The 15,734-nt window shown below is 43.1% G+C and overlaps 5 protein-coding genes, 1 long non-coding RNA gene, 1 other non-coding gene and 1 pseudogene across 10 annotated transcripts in view; 4 read left to right on the top strand and 4 right to left on the bottom strand.

Moving 5' to 3' along the window:
• Positions 1-9,980, bottom strand: part of LOC145696940 (vacuolar protein sorting-associated protein 54-like) — an 83,665-nt gene extending 73,685 nt beyond the window's left edge. The window contains exon 1 of the mRNA XM_081774062.1: positions 9,947-9,980. The gene's annotated coding sequence lies outside the window, so the exon portion shown is untranslated. The remainder of the gene's footprint in view (positions 1-9,946) is intronic.
• Positions 5,101-12,140, top strand: LOC145698041 (uncharacterized). Its single transcript, XM_081775247.1, has 6 exons — positions 5,101-6,649; positions 6,703-8,874; positions 10,411-11,305; positions 11,347-11,531; positions 11,569-11,792; positions 11,834-12,140. The coding sequence occupies exons 1-6, from the start codon at positions 5,101-5,103 to the stop codon at positions 12,023-12,025; spliced, it is 5,217 nt and encodes a 1,738-aa protein (XP_081631373.1). The 3' UTR covers positions 12,026-12,140.
• On the top strand, positions 8,924-9,042 carry LOC145700855 (5S ribosomal RNA; annotated as a pseudogene).
• LOC145696939 (26S proteasome regulatory subunit 8-like) overlaps positions 9,283-15,734 on the top strand; it is an 88,001-nt gene continuing 81,549 nt past the window's right edge. Inside the window, exon 1 of one of the 4 annotated variants that reach the window (XM_081774060.1) lies at positions 9,283-9,342. The gene's annotated coding sequence lies outside the window, so the exon portion shown is untranslated. The remainder of the gene's footprint in view (positions 9,343-15,734) is intronic. The other 3 variants (XM_081774059.1, XM_081774061.1, XM_081774058.1) reach the window with 3 other exon arrangements.
• Positions 10,247-10,365, bottom strand: LOC145700857 (5S ribosomal RNA). The gene has a single exon (XR_014134231.1). It is a non-coding gene; the product is annotated as a 5S ribosomal RNA (ribosomal RNA).
• On the top strand, positions 12,678-13,035 carry LOC145696989 (uncharacterized). The gene is made up of 2 exons (XR_014133836.1): positions 12,678-12,776; positions 12,820-13,035. It is a non-coding gene; the product is annotated as an uncharacterized LOC145696989 (long non-coding RNA).
• Positions 13,144-14,855, bottom strand: LOC145696951 (coiled-coil domain-containing protein 174-like). The gene is made up of 7 exons (XM_081774072.1): positions 14,614-14,855; positions 14,364-14,573; positions 14,188-14,317; positions 13,819-14,144; positions 13,546-13,780; positions 13,345-13,501; positions 13,144-13,286 (listed from the first exon to the last, which is right to left on the bottom strand). The coding sequence occupies exons 1-7, from the start codon at positions 14,847-14,849 to the stop codon at positions 13,192-13,194; spliced, it is 1,389 nt and encodes a 462-aa protein (XP_081630198.1). The 5' UTR covers positions 14,850-14,855; the 3' UTR covers positions 13,144-13,191.
• On the bottom strand, positions 14,885-15,732 carry LOC145699212 (uncharacterized). Its single transcript, XM_081776475.1, has 3 exons — positions 15,383-15,732; positions 15,171-15,330; positions 14,885-15,128 (listed from the first exon to the last, which is right to left on the bottom strand). Exons 1-3 carry the CDS (start codon positions 15,707-15,709, stop codon positions 14,905-14,907), a joined length of 711 nt encoding a protein of 236 aa, XP_081632601.1. The 5' UTR covers positions 15,710-15,732; the 3' UTR covers positions 14,885-14,904.

Below are 15,734 nucleotides of genomic sequence, written 5' to 3'. Positions count from 1 at the left end.
AACTGGTTCACTGAACAATGTTATTTCACATATTGCGGAGCTGGAAAGTATCGGCACGGAGATCAATGCATTTTAGACGGAACAGTTCCAGATCAAGAAGTTTGGGATGCGCGGAATTATGATTCTTACTGTTCTGAAGTTAGCGCATCGAACAACCAGTGTTCTGCTCAGGACTTGATCTATCAACAGATTTCTGGTTATGTCCCAGCATTCAGAATTAGCTACACTGATCAGTTGAACACTCATTGCAGTATTGGGTCCGGTTACGAAGGCAATTTGAAACTTGTTGATTCAAGGTTCTTCTTAGAAACTGGAGGAACATGTCGAGTTTGCTCTGTTGGAGAGTTCTCAACGCCCGGTCAAACCTGTGCAAGTTGTCCACCTGGATTCATATGCCCGTTTAATGTCCCTAAAAAGTGTCCTCTTGGTGAAATACCAGTTTCAAGCAATTGCGTACAATGTCCTGATGGATACTTCGCAGACGTAGCAGATCCTCTCTGTCACAAATGCCCTGACGGAACTGCTCTTCAGCTAAGTTCAAATCATCCTCAGAAATGCTCAAGATGCGATTTCAGCCGAGCTTTCTACAACAATGAAACAATGACATGCGAACCATGTCCTGTTGGAACGTTCGCGTATGCAAATGGAATATGCCAACCTTGTCCAGAAGGATCCATTTGCGATACCCCGGGACAAGCTCATCCAAAAAGTTGTGAAGATGGACATTACTGTACTGGTGGGTCAAAATTCGTGTGTCCGGCGAATACAACTTCGGATATGGAATATTTAGGCATCGTGGAATTCGAGCCGTTTTTATACGGATTTACAGAAAGGACTTTAAAGAACTTTAGAAATAACGAAGATATTTCACAGTACTACATGCGGTTGAAATACGATTTGAGGGCCGATGGAGAATATGACAGTGAATACATTGAAAACGCTTTCTACAAACTTCCTGCGGGTTGCGCGCATGCAAAGGTTCAATATTTTGTCTCTTATTTCAGAACAACGGGAACATATGTGAATAAAATTATTTGGAAACTGACGTACCCTGTGATAGATATTGTGTTCAAGTACGACTCTGGCTCCCAGAAATTAACGCTCTTGAAGAAACCATGCAGCGTGGCTCAGGAGCTTTTTGAAAGCAGCGAAGAAGATTATATTTTCGGAACGAAGACTCTTTTGCTTGATGAAATCTACAAGCTAAAAGTTACTTACAATTGGGACAAGAAGTGGGATGAAGAGAACTTGCTAACAATTAAAGTCTTTATTGATGATCAAATTTTCTATGCGACGAAGAGTAGAAGCGACGAATGCAACAACAACATCAACATCCTTCAAAACGCAATCAACAGCAATCACGATAACCATAGGCCAGAAGTGTTTCGATACGCAAAAACTTGGTTCAAGGAAATAACCGAGATGAGGCTCCTTTCTGGTACAGATGAAATCTTCGCGAGAACAGAAAAACAAATCTGTGGAACACAAGATCTTCTTGATCAGTTGTATGACAATGGAAATAACTGGGCAGAAATCGGCGATTACGACTTTATATATGATGCGAATGGCACTGCTGCTTGTTATGTTACTCCTAATAATGATCCGCCAAAGCTCATTTGTCAGAAGAAATTTTCGCAACCAAGCGACTGCTACTGCACACAAGGATATAAATTGAACTCGAATGGACAATGCATTGCCTGTCCCGCTGGAACATTTGGAACCGTTTCACGAGAATGCGTTCCGTGTCCGATCGGGTTGTTCACGCCAAGTGAAGGGATGATTGAATGCACGAGGGCGAGCGAAGAAATGTTTATTGATAGCGGTGTTGGTGCTACAGAGGAAGTTCTCTGTCCTGCTGGATTTCTCTGTGAGGGCATTGGTCGTGGATATATCAACGGTTGGTACCCAGATCCACTTGGAGACAACACTTACAGAGGTGTTGGCGAAGCTTCTCAGTCATGCCCCGAAAATTCTCATTTTGTCACTTACGAGCTTTCATCCGACCCAGAGTCCAATTGGTTAACAAGACACGAGCTAAATTATCCTTCTTCTGAATATTTTGATGTCATAAGCATGCAGTTTGAGGGAAAATATGCAACCACAGATGTTGAGCAGTGTCCTACAAACTGGGCAGATATTCATCAGAATTTAAACTGTCGATTAACATTCGCACGTACAAAGAATCCCGAAGGCGTTGCCTATGATAGCTATCTCTTCTGCTTCGCATACAAAGAATATGATGTTTTTGTTGTCGAGGTAAGGAGATTCATCCCTTTTCATTCTCAATCTCTCCTAGTGTATTGGCAACCCAGCATCCATCTTCGGACAGCAGTTACAAACAAATGGACTCCTACCACTGAAAAAATACCTACCAGGAATCGACCTTCAGCAGTGGAATATGTTTACAGTTTTATGCCATACAGACAAATTTTGTCATATTGATGTTCAACCAATCGACAATCCAGGAGATGCTTCTGAGCCTTGGATTGGAATGGTGAACATAATGACTGCAGTTTCTTCAGATTGGACAGGTTGTTTCTTTGATACTGAGAATTATCTTCGCTGCTATAAAACTGCAACTTCCGTGAATGACTGCCAGTGCAATCACGGATACGTGCGTGGACAAGATGAATTCTGTGAGCCTTGTCCGCCTGGACAATATTACAACTTGGGCACAGGACTTTGCGCACGATGTCCGTTTGGGCAGTACAGCAATGTATCTCCATCATTCAATTGCTCTCGAGCGCAACCTGGGTTTTGGGTAGGAACTGGACTTGGAACTATTCACCCTGAAGTTTGTCCAGATGGTTTTCTCTGCCCAGACGTTGGACATCGAATTTATCAAGACACGCCAGTTCCATGTTCGGATAATAATTACTGTTCCGCTGATGTAGAAACCCGATGTCCTGCTGGCTCACACTTTACAACAGAGCTCCACGAAGGCCAATTCAATGAGACATATGAGATAACTAGTGAGCTTGCAGATGGTGACGCGACGTATCCAAGGATCCCCCACGAAATACCCGCAAATATGTTTAGTACTTCACTGTGGTTTTCAGCTTTTGATGATTCCGTTGATTACCTTCCGAATTTATATGACTCTGATTATTTGACAATCAGTTCTGATGTCGATGAAAAGGGAAGATTTCTTTCGGTAGACGTGAAATCAGTAAATGACTTTGGCCTTCATTCCATGAAGAAATACATTCCAACAGTGGACATTCAGAATTTAAGGATAAGAGTTCTTCATAAAAAAGACCAATTCACAATGTTATTCGTCTCAAACACTTCTCTGAACGAAAATCTTTGGACAACTGGGCCAGTCGGACATTACCAGAATGGAAAAATCTCATTCGCAGTCCAGAGTGATTTTACCAATTGTTTCTTTGTTGATGACCATATTGAATGTCACAAGACAGCCACTGCAGAAACTGATTGTAATTGTGGCGAGGGATATTATTCTGAAGGCGGAAATGGCAAATTCCCTTGCCTTCAATGTCCCGCCGGAGAATATCAGGACGAAATCGAACAAAACTATTGCATTGTCTGTGCAAATGGCACTACAGCGCCTAATTTAGGCAGTTCAAGCTGTGATATCTGTGAGAGTGGATTTTTTTGCACAAAAGACGGAATCGGAAGTTATCCATGTCCAGTTGGTACTCGACAAATCATCGATGAGCACAACAACTACATTTGTGTTGATTGCGAGCCAGGGACTTTTAATTCAATCGAGGGGCTAAGTGATCAGTGCACGACTTGCTTGACAGGTCATTATTGTCCGTCAGCCTCGCCGTCGCCCCTACCATGTCTTTCGATGACCTATCAAGATGAACCTGGAGCTGCCCTTTGCAAACCTTGCGAGCCGGGAACCATCACGCTTCAAACTGGGCAGACCTCATGTAGACCATGCGAGTCAGGATTCTCATGTGATGCGGCTGGAGTTTCAGGTATCATTTATTAGAAATTGATGATTTTCATCATAAAGATTAAATTTTAAATAGCTCCTAGCCCCCTGTCCACCTGGGACTTACCAGACAATAGACGAAGTAGGCTGGCATATTTGTTCTCCCTGCCCGGCTGGTAGTTATAACAAAGTAGAGCGCGCGACCTCTTGTCAGACATGTAACGCTGGATACTATTGTGGAGTCGGTTCAAGTTCACAAACTGAATGTCCTCCAGGAACTATTCAACCTCTGACAGGCCAACATAATATCACGAGCTGCATTAAATGTCGATTTGGAACTTATTGCCCCAGGAGCACTCCTGTAGAAATACCATGCAAATCAGGAACATTCCAGAATTTGGAAACTTACAATAATCAAATGTATGGATTCGCAAGCCCGAGTAGTTGTGAGTATTGCCCGCTAGGTCACAAATGCAACGCTTATTTGGAATTCGCGGTCTGGGGTCGGGAACCCACCATGTTGAGGTTGGTTATGGTGGGTTTTTTTTTAAGGGATTTTTGGTGGGTTTTCAGCCTGACCCTCACCCACCTCGAATTTTGCGATTTGGTGGGTTTTTGGTGGGAATTTTGATGATTTTGGTTGGTTTTTGGTGGGTTTTTTTATGATTTCGGTGCATATTCGACGGATTCATATTCGACCGGTGATGGAATGGTGCTCCCTTCTCAATGGAAAAGTTTCGAGAACGAGCACTCTGATTATCAAAATAGGTAATTGTTCTAGATTTGTTTTTTCTTATATTTAACTTTCATAAACGATTGGTGAGGTTGTTTCTTTGAGCGTTAAAGAATAATATCTAGCTTTTTCGTGGATCGGTTTGTTCAAGCAGCTGCCAAGAGCGTGTCTTTGCCCGTTGCTCAAAATTTTATTCTTCGGACAGGGAGTCACTGAAAACAAAAACGGTTGAAACATTTCTTCAATTTGGTTATGGCGAAGAGATGGAAAAAGTCCTCAAGAGTTTAAAAAAATAAAGAATTTCATCATTATTTTTCTATTAATAAAACTATATTTATGTAAAAATATTCATTTTTTCTTTACCTTGGATAGGACAAAAAAAATCCCACCAAAAACCCACCAGAGACCCCTTAAAACCCCTCAAAAACCAACCAAATGAAAAACCCACCAAAAACCAACCAAAATGGGAAACCCCTCCCCTCCTCGAAATATTGTGGTGGGTTCCCGACCCCAGTTCGCGGTTCCCTGTGAAGAAGGAACTTATCAGAATTACCGAGGAAAGGACTTTTGCTACCCCTGCGAAGAGGGATTGTACTGTCAAGAAGGAGCAAGTAAAGGAGTGCCTTGTCCAACTGGCGAGTTTGTAAATGGAACGGTCTGTTCTCCATGCGATCCCGGACATTACTGCTCTTTTAAAAGTACCAGCATGACTGAATGTCCCCCTGGCACTTTTCGTAATGAACCCAAAGCTTCTGCGAGAAGCGATTGCAAGAGCTGCCCGATCGGTCATTACTGCCCCGAAAGCTCCGTCGATCCTACAAAATGTCCAAAAGGCACTTTTCTTCCGACAGAAAGAGCAAAAAGCGTGGACGAGTGCAGAACTTGCGGGAAAGGAAAATACTGCCCTTCTAACGAGAACATCACATCCACCGAGGAAATTCTCTGTCCTGCGGGAACGTTTAACGACGAAAAAGGAGGACAAACAATTGAAGATTGCGAAGTTTGCCCGATGGGATTTTACTGTGGCGAGGGGAGCAAGAATCCGATAAGGTGCCCGAGTAAGTTTTATAGCATGAAAACTGGCCAAGCAACTTTTGCATCGTGTAAAAAACTTGACAATCTTATTGAATGCAAGGAAGATCATATTTTGGAAGGATGCAATTGCGTTCATACTTTTGAGGGTTTCGTTTTCAAAGATGGAAATCATACTTGCACAAAAATCGACGTCTGCAGTGAGCGTCATAACATTTGCCTGGGAAACGCGATTTGCAATCTAAATCCAGTCGAATGGCTTCCTTACTGTACGTGTCCGGAAGGATACTATCTTGACGAAATAGGCAAGGTAGTTTGTTTGGATACAGATGAATGCGAAAACCGATTACTGAATACATGCGCACAAAAATGCATTAATACCGATGGATCGTATTTGTGCGAGTGTGACATTGGTTTCTCGACAACAGATGATGCCAGATCATGCACGAAGATAGTGATAGAAGTTGATGACTTTTCAATGACTTCAGAATCATCAGATGAAGAAAAAGACGCAGTTGTTTTCGAGAAATCAGAAGAAGTAGCGAAAGAACTGAATGAAAAAGTCGCTTTAGTTCTAGCGCAAAGTGAAACTGTTCTAAAAGAAGTCGATAACGCCGAAATCAATGACATCGCTTCCGCTCAAGACGCAGCGCTCAAAGTCGCTACAGTGCTGGAGTCTTTTCAGGTCGTCACTGCTGCGTCACACGTAAAGGAATCTTCTGACTCTGATGGTTTTGCGGAGAGGCTGATGAAGTCGGAAATCAAAAAGGAATATGAAAACTCGGGGGCTAATGAAAAAGCGCTTGAGGCAAAGAAGCTTGTTGAAAGTGCAGTTGAGAAAACTATTGCTTTGCTCGATACTCAGCCGGAAGGAACAATGATTGGCAATTCTTCTGATGGAATGATGTTCATGAAACTTGGCTCCAAGAAATTAAGATCAGGCGCTCCGGTGAATATTTCTTCATTTACTCTAGGAACGGGTTCTATTTTCCTTCTTTTCGGATTTCGCTTTATCTTCTGAACCTGCGATAAGACGGAAATCATGATGGAACAATTATGGTGTCTAAGGTTAACGTTTTTGCCCTCGACGATGATGCGACAGACGAGCCAGTTCTTGGTTTACAAACACCAGATGGGGACAAACCGCTTTCATTCGCAGTTAGAAACTCAAAACCACCGAATCTTGTTTCAAGAGCACTAGCGGACAAAGAGTTCACATCGATCAAAATTGAGATCCTAAAATCAACCGACTTTTACGTCAATTTCAAAACTGATGCTCTCTCAATGATGGTTTATATCAACTACGGATCTCCTCCGAATCCGGAATTTTTTGTTCACGAGTTCAAACTTGCCCTACCAGCTACTACTCATGACGATGTGAATATTCCTGCGCTGACAACGGCGGAATGTAATGTTGTTGATCAGAGCGGAACTCATTGTGAAGAATCAACTGGCAATAAATTTGGACTTCGACTGCCAAAAAATGAAATTGATAACTGCATGAAAAAGACCAACTCTCCGAAATGCTTTTTATTCGTCGGCGCTATGGTGACTGACATCAAGGTTATAAAACCCACCGAGGTTAACATCACTTACACTACAGCTTCCTGTCAGATCCTTGATTCTGCTGCAGGCACCTGGGACTACGATACTTGTCAAGTCAATCCATTCGCAACGACAACAGAATTGACCAGTTGTGACTGCGGAGAAACATCGGCAGACGTAAAAGTTTCTACAAAAGTGTTTGCTCCTCCATCGACAATCGACTTCAGCAGTGTTTTCAAAAACGTGTGCATGGACTGTGCAATGCCGATCATTCAGTTTGTCATACTCATGGTGGGAGTTTGGGCGGCCATGTGCATCTGGTCTCGAAGAAACGATGAAAAGGACCTTACTCAGCTCAAGTTGGTAGACTTGCGATCTTATCACAACCGGTACAATCTGCATCAACAGGACTATCTTATTGTCGTCCGAACCTCGACTCACGCGTCCATTGGCATGAAAAATCCGCAAACTGGCTACATCTCGTTCCACATAAAATCCACTTATGCAGCGAGTGATCTAGAGCGCTTCCTTCATGGAGCGTTTATCCACAGAAGTTATTCGCTGCTTTTGCCGGAAGGGAGCAATTTCACTCCAGGAAGCGAACAAGCGTTTTTGATCAGAAGTAACGCGCCTCTAGAAGAAGCACATCGAGTGGAGCTCTGGGCGAACTTCGAAGGAATGGACATTTCCTGGAGACCCGAAAGCGTCAAGGTTTATATTCCACGATCAGAATCAACCACAGGAATTCCTGCATTTGGTTCTATCAAGAAACAATTCGAGAAGGTCAACCAATTCAAACTTTCCGGAAAGATTGGATTGTCAGAAGAAACAGAAATTCTCACCGCACCGAGTAAGAAGCTTTTGAAACAATTGAACATGGCGCCGAAAGAAAATCTGAGTGCGAATCCGATCACGATTCTCAAGAAAAACTTCCACATTGAGAACATCAAAATAGCGATATTTTCATACAGTCCTTGGGCATTCTGTAATCGTTCCGCCAAGACGATGATAGTGCACGCTACTTTGTCGGTTGCTTCGGTGGCGAATATGATGTTTTACCAGACGCCGAAAACGACGCCGATCGAGATAGGGCCAATTCAGCTTGATCCACAATCGTACTTGGTCAATCTTTATGTTACCTCACTGACAGTAACAACAACTTTGGTCTTCACTTGGGTTTTTCAGAACACATTACCATCTTCTCTCCAGGGAGCTTCGGGGGCGGACAACTTTAACGTTGGGCGCTCTAGATGGATGAGACCGTTCGCTTACATTCTCTGCACTCTTGTAATTCTGACTTCGTACTTTTTCACGATTCTTTACGGATTACAGCTGACCAAGGTCCCCGTTCAAAATTGGGTTGGAAGTCAAATCCTTGGCATCATCACGGACTTCCTCGCTGGCCCCGTTTTAATCGTGCTTTTGAAAGGCTACATTTCGTACTTTTTCGGCTTCAAAAGGAAAAGCCAGGCCAAGTATTTCATCCACGACCCGTCTGGAGTAAAGCATGACTCGTTTGAAGTTTCAATTGCAAAAATAACGCAGAAACCGTCGGAAATCAATGATGCCAGAGCAACAAAGGCTGCAAGAATCGACAAACAGTTCAAAAAATCAATTCATCAGACTTTCAGGATGATAATTATGACTTTAATTACTACAGGTAAAAATAAATAAATACATTTATAAAGCAACTTTGATGACAGACTAACGCTTAGCTTCATACCGCGTAGAATGAACCAGTTCTCGTCCGATCACTGAAGTTAAACTACGACGGGCGGGGTTAGTACTTACATGGGTGACCGGTTGGGAATACCTCGTGCGCTAAGCATTTTGCGTTTTTCGTACGTGGATCATCCTTTTTTCGGCAAGGTCATTTCCACACGTTCTGGCTGATGAATCGAATGATCAGCTATCGAAAAAGACAGTGTTTGTGTAAGGCAAATTGCATGGATTGAGAGTGGAGCTTGGCGGGCGGGCGGCTTGGCACTTGCGAAAAAGCGCCCTCTGACGCGCGCTTTTCTGAAAAGAGGCCGAAAATAGGAGCGCGCAGCGACAAAACGACCTCGAAATCAAGCACCCTCTTTGTTTACTCATCCCATTTTTGAGTCCGATTTCGATTGTCTAACAGGTAAGAATCGTATCCATGCCCTCTCTCCCCTATCCCTCTCGCCTCTTACAAACAATAACCAGCACAACAAGAAAAATAGGGTCTTCGGAGTAACAGGACGCGCTTTTTTTTTTAGTTTTTCCAGCCAACTTCCGCTTTATCAACCCTAGTGCTCACAATTGTAGCGGTATTTTCCGCCAAAACGGTCCGAATGCAATCAGCAAGAAATTTTAAGAACTTTGACGGTTTTAGTTTTTGGAAATTTCACTTCCGGTCCGATATTAGGGTCGGAAGTTGACGAAATTAAGGAGTTAAGGTAAACTCTGACCTTTCAAATTTATGCTCAGACGTGCTTTTTTAAGGTTAACGAAGTTTTCAGCCCACTTCCGCCTTATAGACCCCAAATACGGTACCTTTTTAGAATCAGCAGAGAATTCGGACCGTTTTAGCGGTAAATACCGAGCGGTTGTAGCTACAATTGTGAACACTAGGGTTTATATGGCGGAAGTTGGCTGGAAAAAACTTAAAAAAGCGCGTCCGAAGACCCCATTTTTCTTGTTGTGCTGGTTATTGTTTGTAAGAGGCGAGAGGGATAGGAGAGAGGGGGCATGGATACGATTCTTACCTGTTAGACAATCGAAATCGGACTCAAAAATGGGATGAGTAAAGAAAGAGGGTGCTTGATTTCGAGGTCGTTTTGTCGCTGCGCGCTCCTATTTTCGGCCTCTTTTCAGAAAAGCGCGCGTCAGAGGGCGCTTTTTCGCAAGTGCCAAGCCGCCCGCCAGCCAAGCTACACTCTCAATCCATGCGACTTGCCTTACACAATCACAGCCTTTTTCGATAGCTCATCGTTCGATTCATCAGCCAGACTGTGCGGAAATGACCTTGCCGAAAAAAGGATGATCCACGTACGAAAAACGCAAAATGCTTAGCGCACGAGGTATTCCCAACCGGTCACCCATGTAAGTACTAACCCCGCCCGTCGTAGTTTAACTTCAGTGATCGGACGAGAACTGGTTCATTCTACGCGGTATGACGCTAAGCAATAGTCTCTCATCAAAGTTGCTCTATAAATAATTTAATTTTAAGCCGTATACTTTCTGCTTTCTCGAAGCTTCATTGCAACTGAAAAGTTCGAAGTCGATAAAAACCTGCGCTCCCGCTTTCGCTCTGACTTTACCGAGAATATCGTCACCGTTGATGAAATTTGGTCGGTTGTCAACGATTTCAAAAGGGTCAATTTTGCGAATACAAGTTACGACGGGAAGTTGTTGTCCGCATTTGAAAGGCGAAAAGCTAGTGACAAGATATCGCTGCGAGTTGGACCCGCTCGACTGTTGCAGACAAGAAGACAAGGAGGCAATTATGCGCCAAAGTGGGTTCCTCGAAGTATTGAAGATATGAAGGAATACGAGAAGGAGTCACCGTTCCTAATTCCGTGGATCTCAAGCGAGAGCCAAGTTCCTGAAGATTACATCGAGCTCATTCCCACCTCAATAACCGAGCATCGATACGAAGCCGAGTTGGGAGTCGACTTGAACTCTTGCGAACTGATCATCGAGGAGCTGCAATCAAGTGCTTGGATCGACAACTCAACGTCTTTCCTCATGATCGAACAAACTTATTTCAACGGAAACATCAACATTTTCGCGCAACTCCGATTAACCTTCGAAAGAGCCCCAGGTGGCGGCTACACTCCGACACTCTCGATCAACCAATTCGTCTACACGTTTGGCTCACAGTCCAACATTTATTTCGCAGCGTACTGTGTTTTTGCGATCCAGTTCATTTTAAAATTGATCTCGTTTATTCGGAGAATATATTCAAAGAAATTCGACAAAAAATTGTTCGCGAATACGGTCTTTGTTTTGATGGACAGCCTGATGATCTACTTCTTTATCAGTCGATTGCTCGTGACCAAGGAAGCGGTCCGTCTGTACTCGATCAACCCGAGACAGCGTCCTCCTTTCGACCAAGTTTTCATGTAAGAATTGTACTACTTTCGCTTGAAAATCATACTTTTAGTTTACAAACTTATTGCTCGGTAACGATCGCCCTTGCGCTCTTTTTCAACTCATTCCATGTTATATTCGTGCTCACTGGCCTCAACATGGTAAAGATTTACTTCGATGTGATTCGAAAAGTTGTCAGAAAATCCCTCGGCCTCGCGTGTTTCATGGTCCCTATTACTGTCGCCTTCGCTCTTATCGGTATTTATATATTAGTTCATTTTCCAAAAAGTTTTAGGGATGGCTTATCTGAACTCATACAGCGGCCGTTTCAAATCTTTTGGCGACAGTGTCGTTTCTTTGATGGTCTTTGGCTACCTGAAACCGAACGATCTCAAACCGATCGTGGAAAAAGGCGAAGCTGTTTTCTTCCTTAGGATCTACCACATTGGATATCTGATTGTTGCGATTTTCGCAATCGTTAATTTTATCATTGTAGTCATCAGCGATGCAGATAATCGGGTATGTTGAAAAAAGTGATATTATGTTATCGTAAATTCGAGGCTCGACAAAACATTCGACCGGCTGATCAGCTCCAATATATTCTGACAATGCTGAAGCTCAAGTCTGAAGAACTGACAGCAGAGAGTCGAAAGCAAAAGAAATACGACGACTTCATCGCTAGGGCAAGAGCTGCGATGATTTACAATCAACCCCTCTCTTCTGATCGGCGCTTGACTGAAATCCTTTCCTAAAGCCTGCATCATTTCAAAACAAAAAATAATCCAAAAAGCTCAACCAAAAAATGAATTCAGCTTTCATAATTTCAATACATTTTATTCGTTAAATCTTGTTTATTTTTAAATTACAGGTTTGGGTCACGTTCCAATCGTCTTTTTCCAGGCCTGTTCGCCAGCGCTCTACTTTCGAACGCCCAATTATGAACTGCCCATTGTCGTGGCGTATTTCGATAAATTTTTCCGAGCTTTTCGGGCAGTACAACTGAGTTTTTAGCTTGCGTCTTTCCAAGAATGCCGCCAGGATAGAGGTCATCTAATGTGTGAACGTCGTAGCCTTCTGGTGTCGGATAGGTTTTCGCATGAAAGTGAACTTCCATATTTTTTCTAGGCGGGTGTTTGAAAAGTTTTCAAATTTTGAGCGAAGGTACCTTGAATATTTTCTGCTTTTAGCAGTTTTCGACCGAGTTCCTCAGCCGTAGCGGGCTTATCCAAAGGAAGAGGTAGAGTGTCTTCGTATTTGATTTCCTCCACGGCAGGATGATGCATTACTAAACAAGTGAATTCAATCCTAGTATGATTCAACCATTCTAGTGCAGAATGCGCCGCGGGCAAGATGACCGCACAAGGTCCCAATCCCAGGATGGAGCGTATTCTGACATTTACTATTGAAGACTTACGCTGACCAAGAATACACAAATAATCCAATTTTAAAAGCAGCAAAGAGAAAATAGCGAGATGGAAAATGACACACTAGAAGATTATCAAAGTAAGAAGAAAAACTCAAATGCAATTTCTAAATTTCATTTTAGTCGACGGAGCACTTTCAGTTAATGTGCAGCTGCTGCTTATGCTGCTACTAGTCTCGTCTCTGGTCGGCTTTTGCACTGGATGCTTTTGCCTTACTCGCCGAGATACGGACAAGATGCCGACAGCATTCAGCGCTTGCTGGGGACCAGAAGGAAAACCGCCAAAATTCGACAATGAACAGACAAATGTATAATTTCAATAAACGCCGCTTACCTATTATTAAATTATCGCTAGTAACACCGACTCGTGGTCTTCCTAGTCGAGAAACAGTTGATGTTAGTTGACGATTGAGTCTTATCATTCTTAAAAAGATAAATTTGAAAATGGAAGACGTGAGAATGTTTTGAAAGAACAGAAAATGGAACGAGAAAAAGCTAATAACCCCAAGGCCCTTGATTTTGTTGAGAGCTGCCTTCTCCGTAGCCGCTGCCGCCGTACTGATTTGAATAGGTTTGTTGCTGCTGCTGGGCTAGAATATGTAACTGTGAATAAAGCTTTCAAAGCCAAATTTTGGCTGATGCGCTTACAAAGATATGTGCTCGTATAATGATTTTTTGTCGGCTGGTTATCGTATGAAGGAGCAAACTCGTCCCTTCTTTCGTCTCTCATTCTCTGATAATAATCAGTTTCAAGCGCAACAGGGCGACGGTGGCCTTCGTCCTTTCCATAAATTTCGTCCAAATCCTGAACTAACGTTAGTCTCAAAGTCCGTACACTCATCGACTGACCTTTTCCTTGTCCCAGTCTCTTTCCGCCTTCTTTGCTTTTGCGATATTTCTATCGATATTCATCTCCGTCATGTTCATCGGCTTGGGAGCGGGAAGATCGACAACCACATTTGTCTCTGGAATCGCGATCGATTCAGCGTCAACTTTGAATTTCTTCGCGAGCTTGGCTCTTTTTCGCTCGAGCATTTTCCGTTTTTTCTCGGCCTTTTCTGTTTCTTTGATCTGTTTATTCTGCCTAAAAAGAGTAAGAAACGAAAGTAAGAACAATTTTACCTGGAATCTTCGGTCGAGGCTCGTAGAGTGTCAAGAATGCTCATCTGTTGTCTTCTGGTCGATTCGTCCGCCGAGAAATTGTAGTAACCAACACCAAGATCTCGAATATCTCCATCGTCGATATTTTGGAATCTTGCTTGCTTCGATTCAGGCGATGGAGAGCGGGATCCATCAGAATATCGACTTGAGCGCTCGTCGTAGTCATGTCCTCGCCGCATATCGGTAATCTCACGATCGTACTCGCGCTCCTCCCGGAGCTGTTCCCGTGAGATGTACTTTGTCCGGCCAAGAGCGTCAGTATGTTCGATTAGGTCAGATGTCTCGCTCTAAGAAAAACTCATGAAGAAAGTGAGTTGACGAGGCGAGTACCTGATGGCTGTAGTGTCTTTCTCGCGGTCGTCTATCTCGATCTAGATCACGCGGATCACCCCTTCGATAGTCTCGATCCCTCGACCTGCTTTCGACTTCTTTTCCATCAAAGTCGACCAGACAGTTTTCTCTTTAGTAAAAATTTTATCATCAAAAATTTGTTAAATTTTGCTTACCTCATGTAATCATCAAGCTCCTCTCCATAATTTACGGCATCGTAGATTCGAGATTTGGCCTCAAGTTTTCTTCTGACTTTATCCGCTGTTTCGCGATCTTTAAGACGCTGAGCCATATCACGCTCATTTCTAGCATCAATTCCAGCATTTCGCTTTTCCTCTTTTCTCGCTTTTCGCTTCGCTTTCAGTTCTTCTGGCAGCAGCTTCCGACTAAACAACAGTAATCTAATGATAACTCGAAGATGGATACCTAACAACAGGAGCTTTAAAAACGCCGATTTTGTTTTTTATCTCTGTCACTTCTCCCGCTTTTTGAGCGACTTCAGACCGAAGCTGAAATAGGGTCGAGGTCTCCACATTAATAATCTTTCTCCTTGCAGCTGTGGATGTGAAACCCGTCACCGTCGAGCCGGTGAATGTTGACTGATTGTCGCCGACCGAAATCGAGTCCTGTGGAACAGAACTTTCCACCTCAGAATCTGCCATTCTTTAAAAAAAAAATTACGATTAAAAGCAGTGCGTTTATTCTCTAAGGTCAAATTTATTCAGCGGGGCAAATTTCAATAGACTTTTCTATGGAAGAGACATTTCCATCATAAGCAATAGATATTTTCAAAACGCCCCTTGGCTCCACATCGCCGAGCCTGACGAGTGAATCGTCGAGAACAGTTATATTTTCCGCTGGTACAACAATTTTATTACAGACAAGAAGTCTTCGTGCGATAGTCTCTTCTGTCACCGTCCAGCCGGATCCTGCTTTGAAATCTTGAAATCAAGTTGACGAGAAAGATCTGTAAAAAAGGCTACCAATGAATAAGTCCGCAAGTTCAAGCCAGGAATACTTCTTCTTCAAAGCAAGTTGTTCTTTGGTTTGACCGGTCGAATCGGTCGTGCTTTCGACGAATTTTATATTTTCAGGCGTCGCATAAAGAGCATCAAGATTGTTGACCATCGCTCGGCCCATATCCTTGAGGTTTTTGATGAAACTCTTGGTCAAAATCAACCCTTCAATAGATTACCTTTGTTAGCGAAATAACATCGCCAACAGTGCCCGATGCTTGGGTTCCTTCTTCGTCAGTTTCGTAGACTAAATCCTTGAGCAAGACTACTTTGACGGAAGTATGGGTTGAATTGATCCAGCCAATTTGCTCGTAGAAGATGTCTTTCGCCTTGTTGTGCACGAAGTATGGCTTTCCAAAGAAATAGTCTCCCTTTCCACTGTTGTAATCAAACTCGCCATTAGCAGGCGAGTCCTGGTATTTGTGATGATAGAACCAAGGGCGCAGCAAGGGCTTTTTGTTGATTTGGTGGCGAGTGGATGTTGACAAGTGCCTTGCAAATGACATTCTACGTAGATGCAAATTTTAGAGA

This window comes from Oikopleura dioica, chromosome 2 (genome assembly GCF_907165135.1).
Source record: "Oikopleura dioica chromosome 2, OKI2018_I68_1.0, whole genome shotgun sequence".
Lineage (NCBI taxonomy): Eukaryota > Metazoa > Chordata > Appendicularia > Copelata > Oikopleuridae > Oikopleura > Oikopleura dioica.
Note: the sequence above shows the minus strand (reverse complement) of the source record. Positions and strands in the feature narration are given on the sequence as shown.

Bases quoted from the DNA above. Each gene is read 5' to 3' on its own strand.
- LOC145699212 (XM_081776475.1), bottom strand. From the start codon at position 15,709: ATGTCATTTGCAAGGCACTTGTCAACATCCACTCGCCACCAAATCAAC. The intron at 15,331-15,382 runs GTAATCTATTGA...AAAAACCTCAAG, and splicing joins ATGTTATTTCGCTAACAAAG to GATATGGGCCGAGCGATGGT. The intron at 15,129-15,170 runs GTAGCCTTTTTT...CTTGATTTCAAG, and splicing joins ACTTGCGGACTTATTCATTG to ATTTCAAAGCAGGATCCGGC.
- LOC145696951 (XM_081774072.1), bottom strand. From the start codon at position 14,849: ATGGCAGATTCTGAGGTGGAAAGTTCTGTTCCACAGGACTCGATTTCG. The intron at 13,781-13,818 runs GTAAAATTGTTC...TACTCTTTTTAG, and splicing joins GCCTCGACCGAAGATTCCAG to GCAGAATAAACAGATCAAAG. The intron at 13,502-13,545 runs GTCAGTCGATGA...ACGTTAGTTCAG, and splicing joins GAGACTGGGACAAGGAAAAG to GATTTGGACGAAATTTATGG.
- LOC145698041 (XM_081775247.1), top strand. From the start codon at position 5,101: ATGGGAAACCCCTCCCCTCCTCGAAATATTGTGGTGGGTTCCCGACCC. The intron at 8,875-10,410 runs GTAAAAATAAAT...TTTAATTTTAAG, and splicing joins TATGACTTTAATTACTACAG to CCGTATACTTTCTGCTTTCT. The intron at 11,793-11,833 runs GTATGTTGAAAA...CGTAAATTCGAG, and splicing joins TCAGCGATGCAGATAATCGG to GCTCGACAAAACATTCGACC.